Source organism: Idiotropiscis lumnitzeri, chromosome 3 (assembly GCF_059441095.1).
Source record: "Idiotropiscis lumnitzeri isolate Australia: NSW breed Sydney's pygmy pipehorse chromosome 3, RoL_Ilum_1.0, whole genome shotgun sequence".
NCBI classification, from domain to species: domain Eukaryota; kingdom Metazoa; phylum Chordata; class Actinopteri; order Syngnathiformes; family Syngnathidae; genus Idiotropiscis; species Idiotropiscis lumnitzeri.
In genome coordinates this window covers 12,123,093-12,145,468 of record NC_142393.1, presented here as the reverse complement: position 1 = coordinate 12,145,468, position 22,376 = coordinate 12,123,093, and the positions used below count along the sequence as shown (strand labels likewise).

The following is a 22,376-nucleotide window of genomic DNA, read 5'->3' as shown; positions in this document are numbered from 1 at the left end:
ACAAAAGCAACAATAATCAATGCTGTTAATATTGTCACAATTCACTCACAACAGAGATGTGCAAAACTGGCAAAAGTCATGATGGAATTCAAAGTCAACTATTTAAGAAATAAATGGCTTCTTCAGAAGTATGGTTACCTTTAAAAAATAAGTTCAAATTAGAATGAGTGCACCACATCACATCTGGATCATCTTTTACTTGCGGCAGAAATATAATCACCAAACTGAATGACAAGGCTAATGTTGACTTAATACCCGATAAACTTTATTTTGACAATACGTGGGTTGCTTTTTGGAAACAATAATTTCTTTCAATCTAATGTGAGGATATGTTAATATGAAGAGAATGTGGATGATGAATTGTTAACAATTATAACAGAGGTGGGCATTCAACTTAATAAACAATTGCAAATAATTGATAGCTAATTGTTCATATTTTTTTAAATACATTATTGATTTATAATATGTCATGTTGTTTTTTCTTTGGCCAGCATCTCTCGTAGCCTAATAGTGCACTCCATCCATCCATTTTTTTTTAATGTCCTCATCAGTGTTATTGGTGACCCAGAGCTGACTTTGGGCAAGAGGGGTGTACCCTGAACTGGTCACCGGCACATGTAGACAAATAAACATTCACATGGAAAATTTAGAGTCTTCAATGAGCATAGCGTGCATGATTTGGATATGTGGAAGGGAGCTGGAAACTGAAAGCCCACACAAGCACGGAGAGAACTTGCAAACTCACACAGGATGGTCGGCGATGAAATATGAAGCCATGACCTCTCAACTGTGAGGCAGACATGCTGACCAATCCCTGTCATCGTGCTGGCCTGGTACATTCCATGTTGCCTCAATTTATACTTCATTTAATTAATTAATGATTTTAATTATTTATTAATAATTTAATTATACGCAATTCAACAATTATTTTGCCCATCCCTTGCATATATGAAGATTGGCATATTGCATTTCACAGCGATTCATAAATTAGTCAACTATTTACAGCATTATTTTAGTTTTGAATTATGGATTAAAATCTACCTTTGTACTAAAATCTTACATATCCTGATTGTGTCCATGCTGTGTGTCCACAAAAGTGGGCAAAACTAAAAAAAGATGCGGAGAATGTGGGAGGGTGTTCGACGACAACAACAGATGCTTTCTTGTTCATCCCTCCTCTGCAGCTGCTGGCTTCCGTCTTCCGTCCCCCTCAGCTGCTCACATCAAGACATGACATGAGGGAAAAGTCAAGCGCAGACAAAAAAAAAAAGGGGGGGGGGGGCAAAAGCTAACCTATTTCATGTGAAGAGCACAAACCTTGAGGCTTAGAGAGTGGAGTAGTTAGACCTCTGTACTCTTGGAGTCTGCAGAAGTCACCTAGAAGGACAACAAAATTTGTGTATTCGGGGACGTAACAAAATATTTATAAACAGGGATTCTTAAACAGCCGTGTGTGTGTGTGCGTGTGTGTTTGGGCTGGGCAAGGCACAAATGTGATACTCCAGGAATGGGCAAGTGGTGGCCCACACAAGTAGGTCTTATAATTTGTGGGTGGGTTTGAAAGGGGATGCAGAACAAACATAGTACCTCTGTAATATTGAAATGTTGAGTGAGTTCATTTTGGTGAAAATAATGTCCAAAAATGAACTCTTGCAATTATTGTTAATTTCTTGTACAACAGTTTTGTGCCGTGCAAAAGGCTCTCTCTCTTGTATAAAAATGACCATTCAAGGAAAGCACAAAACTGTTGTACAAAAACATGAAATAATGTTTGTCATGAAACGAACTCACTCAAAATTTTAATATCAAAGATATAATAATATATGATAATATCCCACACATCATTCCAAATCCGCAAAAAAAAATTGGCAGTAAATTGTAAAACCCGCTGGAAACACAACTAGTCACATCTGCCATCTAGTGGTGATTAGTGATATGACACCTTACTTAAAACTACAGCCCCAGCCTGCATATTCACAGTTTTCCACGCACAAATTTGTTTATTCGCAGATTCTTTATTTGATTTTCCAATATTTCTCTCATAACATCCACCAGTGGCGAAAGCAGTGACTTGATATGTCACGATTTTGAAGCCTCCTTTTAAAACCAAACTTAACTAATTTAGAAGGACTGTGGCTTGTCAAACTTCCAAGAAATATATATTGAGCCTTCAAATGTAGCCCGAGGAAACAACTTCTAAAGGTCTCCGAATTGTGGAAAGCAAAAGTCAAACCTTGTCCAGCTCTTCAGTGTTCAATCCCGGAACGTCCCCGTTCTCCAGTCCGTTGGCCTTGGGCGCTTCGCGGCTGTCGTCATGCAGTGACGCGTCATCTCCTGCGGTCAGCTGGAGCTCCAAACTCTCAGAGTCGCATGAGTCGTTCAGCTCACTGCTGCTCTCGCTTGGCGGACCGTCGTCTCGCTTCTCCTCCGCTTGTGCGGGAATCTTCGCTTCAGATTCTTCACCCTTCAAACCCTCCTCCTCATCCTCCTGATTAGTGTTTTCTTTTTCGGACTTGGGCTTGCTCGCGGCCTCCACAGCATCCTCTTGCACGCAAAGATCATGTATCTCAATGCGGCTCGAAGCCCTCGACTCAGTGGCGCTCTCCGCAGGAGGCGACGGCGGCGAGACTCCGTAGGCGCCGCTCTCTCGAGATAGAGTGCTGTGGCGAGGTTTTTCCGGGGACCTGAAACTAAATCTCTGGCCACTTTTTGGACTATAGCTCCTGTGGAACTCGGAGAAACTGGCCTTCCAAGCCTTGGGGGATATCAGGGTTCTTCTCCTCAAGGAGCCATACCTTAAGCAAAGACAAAGATATCGGGCTCGCATGCAAAATCTCTACTTGTCATTCGTGTAAAAGTCAGCGAGTGAGTTAGAGAGAGTTGGTTAAAAAAATGTAATCGCTTTCCAGCACTAGATGCTAAAATATGTCAGTAATACGCTTCATAGCTATAATAATAACATGGTTATACACATCTCAAGTCGGCATTTCAAATGAAAAAAAGAGAGGTTCAATTTAATATTCAGTACTATAGATGTATCCTTCCAATAATTCAATTTCAAAGTTGGCTGACTTCAGTGAGCAATGCAGTGATTTAATTGCGATGGTGTAGTGGGTTCCACACCTGACTTCCATCCAAGCAGAATGGAAACGCTTGTGAATAGGTGTCTGTCTCTATATGTGCCCTATGACTTCCCATCTGATTAATTTAGATTAAAAAATTGTTTTTTTTTTTTTTGCATGCCACAAAAATATCAAAAGTAACTAACCTTTGCATTCCCTTGATGGCAAACACTTTCTCTGGATGCTGAGCCTGCAGTTCCTTCACCACATTGTGCAGATCCATGTTGAGCTAAAAGAGAGGATTTTGGCTTTAAAAAGAGATATTTTATAATTTATTTGTTTTTTTGTTGCTGTCATTTGTCAATGCTAAGAAAGCGCACCGTTCGCATTTCCTTATAGAAGATGTCTCGTAAGCTTGAGATCGCAGAGAAGACCGTCACGTAGCATCCAATGCGGCTGAGATACGAAAAAAGCAATTAAGGTGATGCCGTAGGAAGATGACTGTAAAATAAATCTAAAAAGACCTTTCATGCAGCACAGGGAGCTCCTCTTTCAGCTCATTATTGATTCCTTCGTAGACATGTTTAGCGCCGTTCATCAATTCTTCGGCCTGCCAAAAAAAGAAGAAAAAAAAGTTCATTTTATTTTACACAGAAAATTTTGGGAGAATTTACTCTGAGTATTTTGGACAACCTTGTTGATTTTGATGTCATCTCGCTTCTTGGCCGTCTGTAGGGCCTCCAGGTGGTGACGGGATGAATCGTAGTCCACCAGTTTCCTTCCCCTCTTTGACACTTTCTCCTAAAAAAAATCACACATAAATATCCATGCACCGGCCACTTCATTAGGTACACCGACATAATCTAACAAGCATCTACATTTCTGCCTTTACAAAAATAATAATGACAATATGGATTCATGTCATGATAAATTGATCAAAATGATCCATTCAAAATGACAATGACATGAAAATTGAACATGACTATCTTTTTAAAGGCACAATCTATGACACAGCTCTGATTATATCCGTGCAGTTGTCATACAGTATTGTGTGTCTTGTGTTAACCTACTCTGACATCTGGGAACTGACCCACATAGCACTCCATGGTCCGAACGGCTTGGTCCAATAGCTTCACCTCGTGGTCATTCCAGAGAAGGTCCTCCCCCTTAAAGAGAAATATGATATATAAAATGAGAAACAGGAAGTGGAGTAGGCTGCTGTGACGTTTTAAAGACTACTCCTCCATGCTGTCAAAAGAATATACTGAGTTAAAAAAAAAAAAGACAACAATAACACGTGTTTAATCGCACAGGTGACAAAATTTTTCCAAAAGCTCCATTTGTAGGCCCAACAATAACAGTTGATGATGATGATGATGTATTGATGTCAGCAACACCAGAACATGACGCTAACGACATGATGGAACAAATTCGCATTGCTTGGCCCGTTGGATGGAATGGTAATTCTGAAGAAAAAAAACTGCGCCTTAAAAGTGCGCACAAGAGCATGGTGACTTCAAGCCTTAATTAGAGTATCACGCCGATAAACGTTAAAACATATCTAGTAAGGTTTACGCCAGGGGTGGGCAAACTTTTGGATTGTCGGGCCACGATGGATTCTAAAATGTGACAGAGGGGCCAGGAGCAGATGGATGGAGTGTTTTGGTAACCTCGCCTCATCGGAGAAAAAAAATCCATTTAATTTGAAATGAAAATGAACAAAAGCATCACAACAATATATATGCCTTTGAAAAACCACAATATTTAGAAAATAAAACATGAACAAGGTTTATTCATTTAATTTTTTTCAAGAACTGCAGGCCGGATTAAAACATTTAACGGGCCGCATGTGGCCCCCAGGCCGTAGTTTGCCCACGCCTGGTTTACTCCAACAGCTCGAGTATGAACAAAGCTCGTGTCAGGCATGACCTCCACTATGGCTCCAATGTCTTCTTGTCCCACCCAGTCGCTTTCGTAAACGTCGAACAAAGACTGCGAAAGACGTCTTGAGGCTTCCCGCATGTCTGAGGGGAGCAGAAGTGGCAAAGTGAGACAAAAGCACACACAATCCAACATCGTGCTTCAGTCAGTCACCTCTGACTGCTTCTATGTAGTTCCTCAGGTCTTTGTATATTCTGTTGCCATCAGACTGCCGACAGACAAGAAGTCAGACTAAATGTCAGGTACTCTACCTTTCCTTATTTGTTCTTTACCAAAAATAAATCCATCAATTCACACGGAATAACTACTTCATTTTTTCACTATTACCTGCTGGTCATAGAACAGTTGGACATTGTGTTCGAATTCATCATCCCTAGTCTCTTCTGACTTGCCAAGCTTCTGCAGTACCTGCAAGAAATATAAGTAAAAATAAACAACAGGCAATATTTGTCATCTTTAAATGTCACCATTTGAGATGTGTACCTTTGCTTTTCCTCGGCTCAGCTGTCTTTGGACTTTTTTGGCAAAGTCTCCGGTGCTGCCTTTAGGACTTGTGCGATCCGCCATTGTTTGTCTTGTCTGAGTATGATATAACAACAACTACAACAGTCATTTATTCTACTTTTGTTTGACAATAGAGTGTAATTTGGAAGACTGCGGACCACAACCATACTTTGAGTGGGCCCTTAACGAATGTTATGAAAAAAACAAACAAAAGAAAAACAAATTGGGGTTATAGTTGGGATTATGAACATGTTTCCTGTATGTTTCTCCTACTATAATGGACCCCTGAAAACTCAAGGCTCAGGACATACAAATGTTCTTGTTTTAAATTCACCTATTTGCATACATTTTTTAAATTTTTTTGCTCAATTTATTTTTTGTTCTCTTTTTATGGGGGCAACAAACCCGCATTTTCCTTGGAAAATGTATATTGGAAATTCCACTGCATTGTAGAATATTGTGGGTTTTCATTTTTGTCCTCTCTCCAATGCTTTTATAGGATTTTCACTATTCATGAGTGGGTCCGGTCCCCATCCCTCGCAAATAGTGGAAATCCACAGTATCGTTGAAATACAATGTATAGTTTTCATATAAGTTGTAATATCACCACTCTGCCACAACATCAGTTGGCCTAATGGTTTTTTTTCTTCTGCACTGGTAATGACATAATCTGCAAACATAGTGCCACAGTAAAATTTTAATTTTTAGTGAGTTGATGTATGTGGAAAAATAAATCACACAATTAGTTTTTGCATTTAATTATGGTTTGGTGTTCAACATATTTCTGCCATCATTGAATACAAATTTTTATGTGCAAGAGCCTTTTGTGCTGCTAAAAAATCACTATGTAGAAAAATCACAGTATAAGGGTTTGTTGTTGTTTTCTTCAAACCCTTTGTTCTTGAATAGTAGCGCTTAAATTGATGCATTTTCAAATGTATTACGAAAAATTTAAAATATTATTTAGAAATGTCTTACGAAAAATGTAAAATATTAAGTTTGTTATGCCCCTCAGTTCTAATAGAAAATTGTGGCCCAGCTCCATCATTTAAATTCCTCATCCCTGGAGTAGTATGACTCAAAATTAAAACCCAAAAAACAACGATATATTAAATAACACGTTTTAATTTAGTGAGATACATTAAAAAACAACAAAACAATTGAAACACAGACAGTGCTATAATGTGGCGGCCAAACAGGTCCCAGTACGGCTCAAAACCCCATATAGACTAAGAAAAATATTTCTCTTTTATGTAAAGGAACTTTGTTATATACCCTTTTATTTACATTTTCAAAAGAAGACGTTCTTTTGCTCGAATGACTACGTTACCCACAATCCCTTGCAACCAATATCGTCCTATCAACAACATGGTGGCGCCGAACTATGACCGGTAAATTTATGATTTTCTTCCCCTCCCCTGCTAACTACGAAAGAGGAGTGGCCCCATGACAAAGTCTCCGACAACACAGTTGCTGGCCGACCTGAGTGACTTTATCATGGGGAGCACGGTGGCCAAATGTGCCGTTGCCGATCTCGGTATCCAATGGGCCGGCTGGGCACTGGCGGCAGCACTGAAAACCGAAAAGTTCTACGACTTGGCAGGTAAAAACAAAAACTAAACTTCTTCTCCATTCTCCCCTATCCCTGCGCGCACTTGTTATAAAATCTGACGCTGGTTCATCAATTAAAATGATCTTTTGATCTGATGTAGCTTAATTTGTTTTTGCGTTCCGTAACAATGCAAATGGAGTCTGCGTGTTAATCGCATTAGAAAAGCTGTTGTGAAACAACCTTCTCAATGGTGCGCATTGATGACGAGTTAGAAGGAAGGGTGGGAGCAGCATGTTCATCCCATCACAATCAATAATAATAATAATAATAATTGGGGGCTGTTATTTTCCGTTTGAAAATGAGAAAAAAATACAAAAAGAATAAGGGTGATTGTTTTTTCATTTGCATAATTTCATCATTTAAACGCAGGAATGGAAGAAGGGAAAATGTGAGGGCGTGAACAAATACATACTTATGCAAACTGACTCGATTGTCACCTGGTGGATCAAGAAAGGTACTGTAAAACTGAAAAGTGGGCCTCGTTTTACGACGTTTCGAAGTTCCGAACGACGCGCAATGAATTACTTTAGAATATGTGATCATGCGGTACAAGAAGGCATTCTCACTTAGCACTTAGAGTTTTTCTTTGAACTGGAAAATATTTCATAGAAATATATGCCGTAATTCTGACTTTACTGCCGCGTAGTGTAGGTTAGAGACGGTCGACGACACGTTCTGATGTGCGCTCAAATTCGGGTTGCGTCGCCGCTCTAAACTGCTTCCCAGGTTGAACTTTTATTTGGAATATAACATTTGAACTCGTGTCAGAAATGTTATTACTTGGAGTGTAAAGAATCTGTGCCACACGGACTTCTCAAAGATTGGGTACGGGAATTTCCTAAAAGTAAGAGATCAGTGCCAAGATCAAGTCAAATTTAATACACCTCATATATTTAATTGTATTATATCTGAAAGGCACGTTGAACATGTACATAAAGCATGTGTAATGTTTACTTATGATCTACATGTTTTCAGAGGCTAGTTTTGAACAGTGCATTTTCATTGTCGCCCAAAAATTGGTTGCGACATTTAAGAACCACTGCTTTAATCCATTGTTACGAGTCAATCACTTGGCTTACCTTTCAATGTGGCCGTCCGATTTCACCTTGACACTTCAGTGTCACCCGTTCCCGTCACTTGTCGCCTCTTCACTGTGCTTCTGGGCGGTGTCACCCTTGAACCTTGGAACCAATTACCCGTCGTTTCCTGAGTAAAAGATTGATGAACACACGCCTTACTCGGCAGCGAGCCAGCCTATGTGTGATTCTCTGGACTGGTCTTTTTCAGGATCTGGCACATTTATACTGCTCGCCCACCTGAGCCGCCTGTGGGGAGGGGCAGCCCATCTTCGTCAGAATGTTCAGACTGGGCTGGTGACGGCATGGGGGCTCAGGTACGTTCCCTTGGCACGGGTTAGTTTTTTTGCCTGAGAGCCATAATAAAATACAATGTGATGATGCAACAGTCCTGCATTTTGTTCCTCGGAGGGGGTGTGCGGGTTGGTGGTTTATCATAGACACCTCACTATTTCTCCCAATGCAAGGAGAATTGAATTTCAGATGGGCTACAGAGGTCAACGAAGAAACTCTAAAGTCTGGTTAATAAGTAATGTCTAGGTTAATGCAACTGGTGGTTAACAACATTTTTTTTCACACAGGCTGGGTACATTCCTCTTCATGCGGATCTTGAAGGACGGTCAGGATCGAAGGTTTAACAATGTCCGAGGCAGCCCCGGGACTTTCTTTGTTTACTGGACTATTCAAGGTACGCAATGCCGCTTGGGTGTCTCTATTGATTTTTATTTATTTATTTATTTTACAAATATCACCTAAAAACTTATATCCACTTCTTTTTCAAATATCTGAAATTATACAGAGGGGATTTGTGTACAGACTTGAAGACTGCCATCTTGCTGGAGTGCAATAACATTCAAGGGTTAATGCGTAAACACACAGGAATTGCTGCAGTTATAAAGTGTGGTCAAACAGAAAACAGATCACACATTCTCCCATGTCACCAGGAGCTGGAGCTCAAAACGCAGCCAATGCGGTCATATAATTCTGAGTGTTTAATTAAGTCAAGTTTACACTTGGTCTGAAAGTTAATTAATTCACTGCCTTTGACGGCTATAGAAGTCAAAAAGTGCATTCATTTTATCTGGGCTGGTGGTGAAGGAGTTAAGAATATTTATAATATATATTATATATGTAAGAGCATTATATAATTCAAATGTTGCTCAAGTATATAAAAAAATTCAGTCACAATAAATGTTTACACATGTGAAACATGTTGACGGTTTCATTACTCACTCGAGTTCTGCCCACTTACATCCCCAGCTGTGTTTACATTGCAAATGGCTTTTTCAACTGCTTTTGACGTCTCACACAGCCCATTAAAAACAAAGATCAATTAAATCTATAAAATGGGGCTGTGGACAATTAACTGCAATAGAGCAGAAGAACAATATGACCTCTTTATTGTTTAAAAAAAAAAAATCTTTAATTTTTTTCAGCTGTGTGGGTGTTTGTGACTCTACTGCCCACCCTTATGCTCAACAGTGAAAAGCGCAACACTCCTCTGGGAACACGGGACTATGTCGGCTGGACCCTGTGGGGCATAGGATTTGCCACAGAGGCCATTGCTGACCAACAGAAGTGGATTTTCAAAGGCGACCCTGATAACGCTGTGAGTAAACCTGTTAAACACAGGCAGGAAACTGCATCAGGTCCTCACGAACATTTTCTTTTATTTCCCCGCAGGGTTGTGGGCTTATAGCAGACACCCCAACTATTTTGGAGAGATACTGCATTGGTCGGGTTTGTGGCTCTCCGCCTCATCTGTGATGCAAGGTCCTCAGTATCTGAGTGTAGCGTCGCCGCTATTTGTCTGGTTTCTGCTGCGCCACGTTAGCGGCATTCCCATCCTGGAAAGACAGGCTTTGAAAAAGTGGGGGGCGGACCCAGCCTTCCAGGACTATCTCAAGAAGATTCCTCTACTGTGGCCATGGCCAAAGTTTTGACATGATAATATACATCCAATAAATAAATAAATTATATAATAATAAATAAATGACATCCTTTCTGAAAAAGTCTTTGTTTGGCATTTCTTAACAGGAATAATGTCATTTGCCAATACAATTGTCTGCTTGATGATCTAGCTTTTTGAAAAAGCTTTGTTTTTAAAAAGTCTTCATCAAAGTAACATGTGCCAACATGAGTGATGTCAAAGTAATATAATTTTTCAATATTTTTTTAAATCCTAATTTTACTTTTTTCCCCACTTCCGTGGGGCCCGAAACATTTTGAAAATACAAATTTCAGTGTAATGGTGCTGCTGTGAGAATTTAGCGCACACACAAAACATCAAGCATAAATGACACGAGAAGCTTACGTTTTCTAAATGGTATATTTTAACGAAGTGAAAGATTATACAAACAGCACAGTTCTCTAAACGTATACAAAATTCAACTGCAGTAAACCTAAAACAGGCCCGTGTACCTACAATAATGAAATGCCAAAAAGTGCGCTTTTCTACTTCTGAGTGACACATGAGTTGAAAAGCTGTCTAAAGAAATGATCAAATGGAGATTTACAAACCATCTGTGACATTAAGACCACTTACGCAATCTATTTTAGTTGCCTCAGTTAAATGAGCTCATCCAAAATGCACATCTCAATCACAAGGAATATTGTGAAAACTCAACATTGCATAAAAGGCAGAATGTGTGATTCAGCTCTTGTATTTGACTTTACGCAAGTGGTCATAATATGGCAGGTTGGTGTAGGTCACTTTCCATATTTCAAACATGCACAATTATCATGTGTGCAGAGGAGTCGCTCAGTCTGATTTTGAAAAACAAAAAAAGTAGTTTTGAAAACAGGTAAAACAAGGAAAGAACATCTTTTTGTGACGTGACACATTAAAAGACAACAAGAGTAGCTGAGGTGGTGTTAGATCATCTGGATTACTTGAGTAATGGAGATGGAAAGAACCTCCCTTGAGGAAGTGCCGCTGCAGACTTGCTCTTGCTCCCAAACCTTTCAAAACAAACACACGCAATTGCAACAATACGGTCAGTTAAAAGGAAACAACTCACTGATTAAAATGTCATTGGCGATAGGAAGGCAGGGAAGAAAAAAAAAAAAAAAAGGACTTCATAACTTCTATAAAATAAGGGTGGGGAGATGTCCCATTTTGGCCAACCTGCACACAAAATATCAGGCTGAGAATCAAAGCTGCATTCGCACGATTTGACTCAAGACACAATTGACTGACGTTACTATGATGTAAATACGTATGCTAATTAGTGGCGTGTCAATCATAAGGAAATAATGGGGTACAGCCTGGACTGGTTGTCAGCCAATCGCAGACATACTGTATATTATTTATTTATTAAAAAAAAATATGCATGCAAACAAATCCTAAACATAATATTGTGATCCTTGGCCGCTCTTGAAGAAATTGTGTGCAACGCAAAAGACGTAGACGTTTCAAGTTGCTATGGTTGCTTTGTGTTGGTTCCATGCTAAAGTTGTTAATGATCACGTTTACAAACCCAGCAAGTTGGAACCGAGAACAACTATTAAAGATTATAACGTCAGAGGAGTCTGGTTCTTACCTGGGCGTCAGCGAGGACTTAAAGCGCTGCGTCAGCGAGCTAGAGGACGGTGTTTTATTCATCTGCTGCTCCGGAGTCGTCAGGGGGCCGAGCAAAGTCACTGGGACAGAAGATAAAGTTAAGAGTAGGACCCAGGACCGCCCCTTCTCTGGACAGACTGCGGCCTTCCCGATGAATTCTCACCTCTATCGGGAGTGTAGCAGTTTGAGTTCTGGATGACCAGGTGATCCGAGCGTGGCTGCTCGTTTTCTGACTTAACATACTGGGTCCAGAAACTCACTGGCATGTTCAGAAGACGCTCCACAACCTGAGCAGAAAGGGGTGAGAACCACCGCCAAGCATTGCCGGCCTCACTTTTCATCACGATTAAAAAGATGCTCCGAGCAAGAGTTGGGAATTACGTTTTGGGTGTTTTTTTTTAATTGAGGCTTTTTACTCTTTTGTGATGTGCATAGTGTGTAACAAACTATTGGCACATTTTCGGTAACATCCTAATAACCACCTTGCTACTTCTTAGCAAAGGAGTAGCTACCTGCCAAACACGATGCCATGTTTGGTCCATGTAATGTTCCACACAAAATTATGTTGAGTTGGCAATGCAAACGTTCATACCTTTGGTTGTCGTTTGGTGTCCTGTAGAATAGTCATGGGGTCCGGGCTGGGAACAGCATGGCCCACAATTGTGGGACCAAACACCCGTGCCAGGTTACTGATGTCCATCTTTGTGACTGAACTCTCAGCCACTCTAAAATATGTTATCACAGACAGTGGGTCTTGTTGACAAAACACAAAGGGAAAGAAATCAAATATCCGACAGATGGCAGCCGCTAACCTCTGAAGGTGGAGGATCAAGAAGGCGAGAGTGTCTCTATTAGCATGTGGCAGGAGACTGACGGTTTGGTACATCAATGCTATGCTGTTGTCGTCATCTGAAGCCTCTGAGATATCAAGGAATGCATTCCAAAGAAGCAATTGTTACTTTACGTTGAAGGAAACAAATGCAAACACATAGTATGTTGTTTTGTTTTTTCCGACTAGCTACTGTATATTACCGGCTGCGTCCATGAAAGGCCGGTTCAGGTGAAAGGTGAGGAGAGGTTCCTTGAGGTTGCGCAGGAAGTGCTTGAGGAGGCCAGTGATGGCGTGAATGTCGTCCACTTTGCTCAGCACAGGAACAGTTTTGCTGCGTAGAAACTTCTCCTTCAGCTCCTTCACTGTGCGATCAGCACCGGACAGTCGGTACAGTCCAGCCTAAAAGTTGGGAGGGGTTGTTAATAATGTTTTCATTTTTATTTTGATGCATACATACTACATTTTAGATATAAAAACAGTACAAAGAAAGAAGTCAAAAACAAACAAGGATATAGTATAAATCGATGCTTTCGCAGACATGGTGGAACAAGAGCAACTGGGATATAAAAGGTGAATAAAGAAGAAAATGCCCCATACCTCATGCAGTCCTCGTTGCTCAATCTCACCAATGCAGTGCACCACAAGAGAGGGAATCTTTGGTGAAATGTCTGGAACGTAGTCTGCAAGCACGCCCTGGACACAAACAACAAATTTCAATAAAAGGATCACAAATTTCCACTGTGAGATTTTAATCAACAATGGAAGAAGCCTACCTGACGTAATTAGTCTTTCCTAATAAGTTTCGTGCTCCAAAAGAACATTTCAAAAAGTGTTTAAACTACTATATGACCTCAACATGAAACTACATGGTTATACCCAGAGGGAAAAAAAGTTGCCTGGTAAGCTAAGCTGAATAGCGCGATGCTTTGCATTGGCTCACCTCCCCAATTTTCACAGGTGTGTTGCCCAGGTTGGGGATGCACGGCAGAGGGCATCGGTCTCGACATTCCGGGTGTGAAACAACCCGGCAGTCGTAGCACCTCAAGGCAATTTTGCCAAATTTAATCCTCTTCCCACAAGGCACGCAGGACTCGGGCTTGATGACCTGGAAAAGCCAAATGATGTGAGACAAGAACTCAACTTCATCTGCGCTATTATATTCTTTTAAAATCAATGAGACCTGTGCAACAATCTCAAGCTAAAACTAATAAACAACATAATTGGTTCCAAAAGGTTGAACAATGTACATATTCTCACCGTTTTGGAGACAAACTCATGCTGACGAACACCTTTGTTTTTGTGCGGCGTGCTAGGCTCATTTTTGTTCTCCGCCTCGGAGTTGACGGGTTGCTTGAAAACATCCTCAGACGTGACAGACTCCGAGTCCCACTCCATGGCAGCTGAGTCAGACAAATATGATGAGCGGGGATGTAGCAGACTCAACCCAATAATTGAACAGTGGGATACATGTACTAATTTCAGAGAGAGGGGGGAAAACATAAGGACTGGAAACTCAAATGGTGCCATTCATTTGAGTGGAGGCATCCAGTAATATTTATTTATTAAAAGCCAAAGTAAAACTTTAGTAGCATATTTACCAGTCTTTCTCCTGCTACGAGTCCAATAAGGAATCGTTTCGATGGTAGCAACTGCCTCAACAGGGCCGCCGTCCACCGGGACAGTCACGGTGGTGGTGGTGGTCACAAGGCTCTCATTTACCTGTCGGACAAACAACAAAAGCTTAATTCCACTCAAACTACGTACAAGTGGAAAGTTACTGTAGGCGTGGAGATGAGCATAGTTTTGCAGATGATGTTAACATGAGAACACTACGATTTCATTGCATTTCTTAAAAATTAAATATTTTACCCCCTCCTGTGTGACAGTGGTTGATCGAGTCCTTTTAGAAACCCCTGACGGACCGTCAACATGATGTCGAGAAGAGCGCTGAAATGCATATGGAAATGTTTATCATGAACTCTTCAGATGAGCACATTTTAAACAAGGGCGCCGACATACCCTCTTTTGACGCTTCCTGAGCCGCACTGGCCTCGTAGTCGAGGTGTCCCAATCCTATTAAGAGGACAAGTACAATCATATGCCACGTGATTGTTGTTGTTGTTGATGAAAGAGTGAGTTTAAACATTCAATAAAAGTAACTTACAAGAGAGTCGTCAGTTTTGTCATAGCTGATATCAGACATGATGGAGCCAGATTCATCGATGGTGGTCAGCCTAGAGAACATTAAAAATAAAAATGGTTGAGGGGAAAAAGGGAAAACAATGCCAACAGTGAACTGAGGAGACGTTTGGTTTGATAACGGAGTCATTCCTGAACATTACGTTTACTATAAAGATAATATGCAACTGTGGGCATATGCAAACGTTTCACGTCTGAGCATGAGGCGTCAAGACAACGTCACTTGCAAACAAACGTCAAGACTGCTGTGTAGATGTGGTCGTCACCTTCGGCTGGTATTCTGAGCGGCCGCTCCCTGGCCGTGCATGTTGAGAGAGGCCAGAGCCGAGCGCTGCTCCGCACTCAGCTGGATACTATTGGAGGAGCCCTCGCTTGTTAGAAGATCACTTATCAACTGAATCTGACGGTCCTGTACCACACAGAGATTGTGAAATAAACCATTCAAACATGTTCTGAAACAAAATCGAGAGAACAAGTCATTGCAAACAAATGCGCCACAGTCACACACACCAGTTTATCACAATCGGCTTCAGCCTTCTGCCTGCGCCGAATCTCCACGTCCACTTGGTTGCGGGCATGCTTCAGTTTGACCTCCAAGGAACCCTTCTCAGTCTCAGTTTTGGTGAGAATCTCCTTGCAGGATTTGAGATTTTCCTCCGCCATCAGCCATTTGCATCGGCAGTCTTCAAAGTTCTGAGCCATGAGAATGAAGCCTGGCGGCAAGATGAGAACTTTGTTTGAACTTCAAAGAGGTGGTTGTCTGTAGGCAGAGTGTTTTTTTTTCCCCATTTACATGTAATTTACTACTCTTTACCATTTAGTGTCCATTCTGCATTGTGCTAACCTTTAATTATTTAAAGCATTTTAGCTGTGAATTTCTTTGATAGAATATTTGGGGTTGCTGTTGTGGGTGCATGTGAATCTGCAGCCCGTTTCGAGCAGTTCTATAAATTGTCTCCGCCATTTGTACGAAACACTGTTTAAGCAATGATGTTTTGCTTTTCGCAGAAAATATACGTCTATGATGCGACAAATTTGGAGCCGGCCGACATCCACAGAGGTTGCAGCCAGGGCAAGTGATGCTACGCATGCTACCGTCACGAGGTGAGCATCCGATTTCAGCATCAAAGCAACCGCATGACGGTCTCTGTCATCAACAAATTACTTTTCAATGCGTAGACTTTGCAACAAGTTGGAAAAAAATCTCAGGACCTTCAGTATACCAAATACCAATGAGAAGGGAGCTTTTCTTGTCTATTTTAAATATGTTTTATCTTATGTACAGAAATTTGTCACAGCTGCGGTTGTTGTTGTTTTTTTTAAGTGCTGTATAAATTAAGTGGCATTAAAGTTTGTCACAGTTTTCTATGGTAATAGACTGAAGATCAAGAAGAAAAGTGCTACTCACTGGGTTCCACACCCTCAGTGAGAAGTTGAACCTGCGACCGCATTTTCTCATACAAATTCTGGAGGTTCAGCACAGCGTTCTCCATGGTGTTTTTTTTGGGGCAAACTGGAAGAAAGCATGATAGAGAGTATGGTTTACTTACACTGATGTCAAGATTGCTGAGTCAAAGACAAGACAAAAGATGCATGAGGCTGACAAAAGTCATGAAGTTATTAGGGATGGAGGAACCACAAAAACCCTATGTTACAATGTCATGTAATGAACTAGTCATGCATAATAAAAACACAGAACATAGTCATACAGCACCGGTCCACAACCATCATAGGAAAAGAACTTATAAATAAACTGAAGACCCGCTCTACATGTAACGTAATGAAAGAGCGATTTTCTTTCTAGTGTGATTTGTAAACATAAGTGGATCCCGTGAGTGAGAGTTGAACACAGATTCCAATTAACTGACTAAAAACATTCATAGGAAACCACAATGTCCAAGCTCTGGTGACAGTGGCGAACTGTTTTCACTGCCAGCAAAATAACCACTGCCGTTTAGAAAATACCTGCAGGCTACTCTTGTAGTTAGATACCATTTGATGCCCGCGGGCACTATGTTGGTGACCGCCATTTGAAGTACTGTCCAATTCTAGCTTCTTTAATTTGCTCACTTTTGTGGCATTGAGACTTGTAGCATTTTTAGGGAAGGGGAAAAAAAAGTTAAGCGAGGCTGGCATATTAACGCTCACGTCACCTCTTTGAATCGCAATTCGTTTTTTTTTCTTGCTTGTTTTAATAATTAAAAGATAGTGAAAATAGACATCTTTCTGGAACGCATTCACAAAAACAATAAAAATACGTATTTTTTACAGTAGCTGGTGGTTTAGAATCTCTAAATCGCCTTGTTTTCGTCACAACGTTAATGCAATTCAGAGAGAATATGAAGTACAAGACGGTTAAACCAGTGAGTCAGACAGTAGAGCGTTGTGAACGGAACACCATCAGATACACAAACACAGGCACAAAAAAAGAAAGAAAAGAAAGTGCCATTTACTTACTGCTTTCTGAGCGATGTTAGAGAAATAACCGACGACAAACTAGCGAGATTGTAATCGCACCGGCACGGGGCCCTTGAAGCTTTCACCAGCCAAATAGCAACTTCCTCACCATAACTGCCTACTACAACGGGCGCGTGTATATTTAAAATTTAGCCATCAGCCAATGAGCAAAGAGCACCGCTCCACTGGACGCCACTACGTCACGGCCGGAAAATAAAGCACAATACGCTTCCGGTAAAATCCTTCAAATTAAAAGCATTATCATTGGGGACTTTCAATGATATCACACATACTTCCGGGTGGGAAAAAGGGAGAAAAAGGAAAACACAATAGCACTAGTAAACAAACCCGAATGTCATATCACCGAGGCATTTTGTTGTTGGTGTGTTTGACAAGCCTGCTATAGTAAGGAGCCCTTTTAAGGAGATTTGATTTATGCACGAGTTTCCATGTGTGTCATTGTTGTAGACCAATATTATCCGTCTCTTGTTACTCAGACATTTTATCGTTTCGGTGTATAAAGCGGTGCCATTGTTTTGTCATTGATAGGGGCAAATGTCAACCCAAGCATTTCTTGAATTACCTGCCCAGTTGCGGCGTCTCAGAACGTGTATCTGGGAGGATATGGTTCAGCTGTGGTGATTTCACACAAGGTAAGGAGAGCTTCATTTCTTTTTAGGTTCACAGATTAGCATAGATGGGAGGGCAAGAGTTATGTGTTTATGCGCCACAAACATGCGGTCATCGTTGAGGGCGCTCACTCCCCCCCCCCCCCAACACTGCTGACTTTGCTTCCATAAGGACTAGCAAGCAACTGGCCAGGGTGCACACTGCCGACGACACGGAAGAAGAAAGTCCAAAGGCTGGCTCACCACCTTGAGGCAGCCAGCCACTAAAACAGTTGGACTTTAGTAAGAGAACAAATAAGTTGTCTAAAAGTGTAAATTTAAAAAAATAACTCTTGATTCTTGGGTTATTTTGTCAGAATCACATTATTAAGGTACCTGGGAATAGTTTTAAATGAAAAATAAAAAGTAATCACCTCTTCTTTAATGATAATCCGGGATAGGGGAATATAGAAAGCATTTAATCTTGATCAATGACTACGGAGAACTGCAACCCCCACCTGTGTGCTGCTGTGACAGTGTTGTCATTTCCGCATGCAATAAATCATCCGTACAGTGAAATTGCCCCACTTTATATAATAGTTTGGCCCAAAATGAGCAAAAAATACAACTTAGCAAGCAAATTGTTGTGCGAACATTACTTCAATTCATGTCAACAACATGTTCACATCGCCGATTACACAGGTGTCAAACTCAAGGCCTGGGGGCCAGATCTGGCTCGCCACAATTTTATGCAGCCCGAATTATGTGGTGTTATTCCCCACTTCCCCTCTGTTCTATCTGTATGTGGTTTTGTCCCACTCATGTGAATGGTATGCCCCAAGTAGCAGCATGTTACGTGATGTCAGAATTAGGAAATATTGGCACCCTTGAATGTTCACGTCTCTTCAAACACAATCAGTTAGTGTAGGCGCTTTTGACGCGTTCGGAGGGGAAATTTTTGTTGTATAGGCCGGACTAAAATCTGCCTCGACCTTTATTAATCTAACCCTTTTTTAAAATTTGTCACCACACATCCTACGCAAAAATGGGTGTACGGAGGGCTGGACTGTTCCGCCCCCGGAATGGAATGCCCAGCTCTGCAAATTGGGTTGTCACGTAGGAATGGAACTGCGTCGTAATACGAGGACCCCTTAAACACGCTATTTGCTGCTGCAGGAATCAGCAAATATTAGATCAATATTCCACATAGGTATATAACATATGTATATCATTATCGGCAATGAGACCACCACTCAACTATCTGGTATCGAAATACTACTGACCCCCTCCGTGATTCATCTTTAAATAGATAAGGAGTCCTTAAACGGATTGTGGGAAATGAATGAAGAAGAGTGACCCGCATGAGGGAGGTGGGGAGAGTAAGGCAGGGGGGAGGGGGTGGCACCACCAACCCGATGAGGACAAACTTGCAAGAAGCGGAGACCGTGCAGATGCTCGGCGGCTTTTGCGAACACGCGCACACGTACGCGCGCACACACGAAAACGCACGGAGGCTGCAGCGCTTTGTTGGATTCCGAAAACACGATGATTGCCACAACTCAACAAAACATGACCACGGAGCTGGTACGTGTCTTTATTAATGTGGGTGCGTGTGTTTGTGAGAGCGTGCGCGCGCACGCGCTTATGTGAAATCCTCCACCCCGGTTTTGTGCGCTTGATAATTCCCGGTGAATGACCACAACAGGGTGAGCATCGAATCAGACTTTGTTTCTAGAAACGTGATCATTTTCGTAACACCGTATGCGGTGCAGATGTTTCGCCTTTCATTTGCATCGATAAAAGGCTTTCTGCTTTGCTTGCGTACAACCGCAAGAACTCGATATGGAGCATCTGAGTCCCCTCATTGGTGCCTTGAATAATGTCTGTGTGCCCCATTTACTAATTTGTTTCACTTACTTTAATTATCGTAAATATCACTTTTGCGACTGAAAAGCTTAACTGCTGAATGCCTTTGGGGCCAACATCATTTTTGTTTGTGTGGAAATATGTATTAAAAATAATTAGCTATTAAATCATTACTGTATAACAAAAATAATCAATGATACTGTATTTAAACAGCAGTTATTACAATTTTATTTTGTGCAGGGTGTTCCAAAAACATATTTCTGTATTCTAATAACATTGCCAGTTATGATGTAATCACTAAGTTTAATGATAAAGTCAAGCTGGATATTAGTTTAATGTTTTACTCACTTACTTGTTTAGTTTTTTTTTCAGAGTGAAGAATGACGTTCATAAGAAATGCATTTTGTGTGTTAATTAGAACATAAATTAGAACCCTTTTTTAAAAATTTGTCACCTCCCTCCCCAGAGAACAGCACAGCTCTGGGAATAATGACTTGTCTTACCGTGTATACCCATTAGCATATCTTGCTGGAATTATATTTGATCCGTTTGATGCATATTGCATTTGTAAACATGTACATCTGTAGTTATCCAGATAATCATGTTTCAAACAATCTCACATTTTTAAATCACCCTGGGCTGAGACAAGCCAAAAGTCACACAATTGTGATTTAACCTCACTGAAGTCAATATTACAGTGGAGGTAACTAGTTGAGGAAATCGTTGTCTTCATTCTGTTTTTATGGCTGGCAAGCATGCATTTCCTTCTCAAGACAAGGAGAGTAACTGCAACTCCGCTGTTTTACATGAGCAGATTTGGTAATCGCCAGGGCAAGAATGAGACTACAACCCCCCCCTCTCCACACACAAAAATACAAGTTGTCTTTTTTTTTTTTTACAGTGTAGTTGTATCACTAATTTGGACCAATGTCTCTTTCGTTGTCCCTAACTACGCAGCAGCTGCCAGGCAGCAACAGCTAGTAAGGGGCCCTATGCGAGGGACTCCCAACAGTGACACATTATATTGCAGTGCTTTGTCATTGATGAAGATTAATGTTGGCACTCTCTCGGGGACTCCTGCAACTGAGGACCCCAGGAGAATGCCTGCGTTGCCTGCCCTGCTACAGCATCTCTGGAAGTTACTGAAGTGTTTGTACAATAGTTAAATATTGATAGCATGGAGTAGCCGTAACCCAAAAAACTATTTTTCATTCTAAAATGAAAAAAAAAAGAATAACAATAAAAAAAGATTGTCATTGTTTTTCATGGAGAAGGACCTAACTGAAGGGAAACAGGGAGTAGTTCAACACATACAAGGAACTGGGATCTGAAAAAAAAAAGCTAAAGTACAAAACAACAAGTATCAAAACAAACACTAGGGAAAAAAGGACTTGACTTGGGGATAAACAAAAGACGTTCACAGACACAGCACAATGAACCGACACGGACTGAAAGAAAGCACGGATTTAAATAGTCAAATTGACGAGAAAACGAGGAACACATGGACAAGACACAAAGGGTTGGGGGGAGGCTGATTATGTCACACTAGAAACTGTGATGACGAGCACAGGTGGACCCAATAACGCAACGAGACAAACCGACAAAGGAGCTCAAGGAAAACTTGAAACTAAATACTTAACAAATTCAAACGACACAGAACATGACAGTAAATCACATTTTAGGGTGATAGATATTTACTTGCAGTCCTGAACAGATTTTTATTTGTGTGTCGTTCCAAAAAAAAAAAAAAAAATGTGGAAAAGCACCTAAAGATGCTGGATGGTCTCCTCTTGTAGTTATTGATAAAACCCATGAAGGGTCATTAACGCTGCTCTGCAATACATCAAAGGTCACTTAAATTTGTGGTAAACTCTCAGACCTGAGTAATTCTATGCATGGCTGATTCCAAAGCGATTCAAAACTGGAATGGCTCCCTGCAGACATCGCACACAACAGTGGCTGCCATCTGCTATGCAGATTTGGTTTCCGACCGCAGTTTGAACGATTTGCTATATGGTCGCTGCCCCGTTTGGCAACAACACACACAGATTGAAAGAATAACTAACTAATTAACTAAACAACTCATCCAAAAAGTTCACCAAGTGGACTAATGACCACATACTGTATTATCAAGCGAACTCTCCCCCTCGTGCTGGTGGTGGTCCCAGTGGAGAAAAGGGTTTGAAACAACGACTTGTAACGGCACGCAGAGGCCAGCGAGATCTGTGGGGAAGTCACACAAGAAAGAACTTTGTGTGCTTTTACTTTGACATGATGACATCTCAGGCAAACTTGAGTGCAGCACCCGAGGAATAATCCTGCTGCTTTATTGTCTCTCACTGGGCTCACTGACACCACATTGCTGGCAGAAGTTGCGACATTTCACACCACAGTCAGCCGCAGTCAATATGAAGATTGATGAAGCAAAGCGTGTTTTTTTGTTTTTGTTTTTTTTTTTCAATCAAGGTGGCATCACTGGGTTATAAAATGTCACTTAACTCCTCATCTAACAAGGTGGCATTGCGATAATTACCTTCATAAATGAGACGTGCTTTTCATCCCCTCAATTTCAAGCATTTGCTAGATATGACGGAGAATTCTGATAAACTGTACGCACCCTATATTTTGTGTCTTATTGAAATAACCTGCAGCCCTGT

The 22,376-nt window shown here is 41.0% G+C and overlaps 4 protein-coding genes across 5 annotated transcripts in view; 2 read left to right on the top strand and 2 right to left on the bottom strand.

Moving 5' to 3' along the window:
* Nucleotides 1-74: 74 nt before the first annotated feature.
* bin2a (bridging integrator 2a) lies at nt 75-8,367 on the bottom strand. The gene is made up of 13 exons (XM_088291551.1): nt 8,199-8,367; nt 5,487-5,582; nt 5,331-5,411; nt 5,157-5,211; nt 4,992-5,086; nt 4,133-4,228; nt 3,756-3,863; nt 3,587-3,672; nt 3,443-3,518; nt 3,269-3,351; nt 2,234-2,795; nt 1,318-1,377; nt 75-1,214 (listed from the first exon to the last, which is right to left on the bottom strand). The coding sequence occupies exons 2-12, from the start codon at nt 5,568-5,570 to the stop codon at nt 1,342-1,344; spliced, it is 1,362 nt and encodes a 453-aa protein (XP_088147677.1). The 5' UTR covers nt 5,571-5,582; nt 8,199-8,367; the 3' UTR covers nt 75-1,214; nt 1,318-1,341.
* Nucleotides 6,841-10,201, top strand: LOC148339950 (uncharacterized). Its single transcript, XM_088291552.1, has 5 exons — nt 6,841-7,110; nt 8,407-8,512; nt 8,777-8,883; nt 9,632-9,844; nt 9,879-10,201. The coding sequence occupies exons 1-5, from the start codon at nt 6,954-6,956 to the stop codon at nt 10,136-10,138; spliced, it is 843 nt and encodes a 280-aa protein (XP_088147678.1). The 5' UTR covers nt 6,841-6,953; the 3' UTR covers nt 10,139-10,201.
* A 304-nt stretch (nt 10,202-10,505) lies between these two features.
* Nucleotides 10,506-17,424, bottom strand: racgap1 (Rac GTPase activating protein 1). The gene is made up of 17 exons (XM_088291548.1): nt 17,246-17,424; nt 16,197-16,301; nt 15,299-15,501; nt 15,055-15,197; nt 14,754-14,823; nt 14,609-14,662; nt 14,459-14,536; nt 14,188-14,308; nt 13,847-13,989; nt 13,530-13,694; nt 13,187-13,282; nt 12,790-12,988; nt 12,570-12,675; nt 12,350-12,482; nt 11,921-12,044; nt 11,738-11,837; nt 10,506-11,156 (listed from the first exon to the last, which is right to left on the bottom strand). The coding sequence occupies exons 2-17, from the start codon at nt 16,279-16,281 to the stop codon at nt 11,084-11,086; spliced, it is 1,893 nt and encodes a 630-aa protein (XP_088147674.1). The 5' UTR covers nt 16,282-16,301; nt 17,246-17,424; the 3' UTR covers nt 10,506-11,083.
* A 93-nt stretch (nt 17,425-17,517) lies between these two features.
* The window catches only part of LOC148339948 (inactive dipeptidyl peptidase 10), a 35,378-nt gene continuing 30,519 nt past the window's right edge, over nt 17,518-22,376 (top strand). The window contains exons 1-2 of one of the 2 annotated variants that reach the window (XM_088291547.1): nt 17,518-17,650; nt 17,795-17,898. Coding sequence is in view for 1 of the 2 variants with exons in the window: in XM_088291546.1 (XP_088147672.1) it covers nt 19,399-19,437 (39 nt within the window). In the remaining variant the exon portion in view is untranslated. Of the gene's footprint in view, nt 17,651-17,794; nt 17,899-19,264; nt 19,438-22,376 lie in introns of those variants that run through there. The other variant, XM_088291546.1, reaches the window with a different exon arrangement.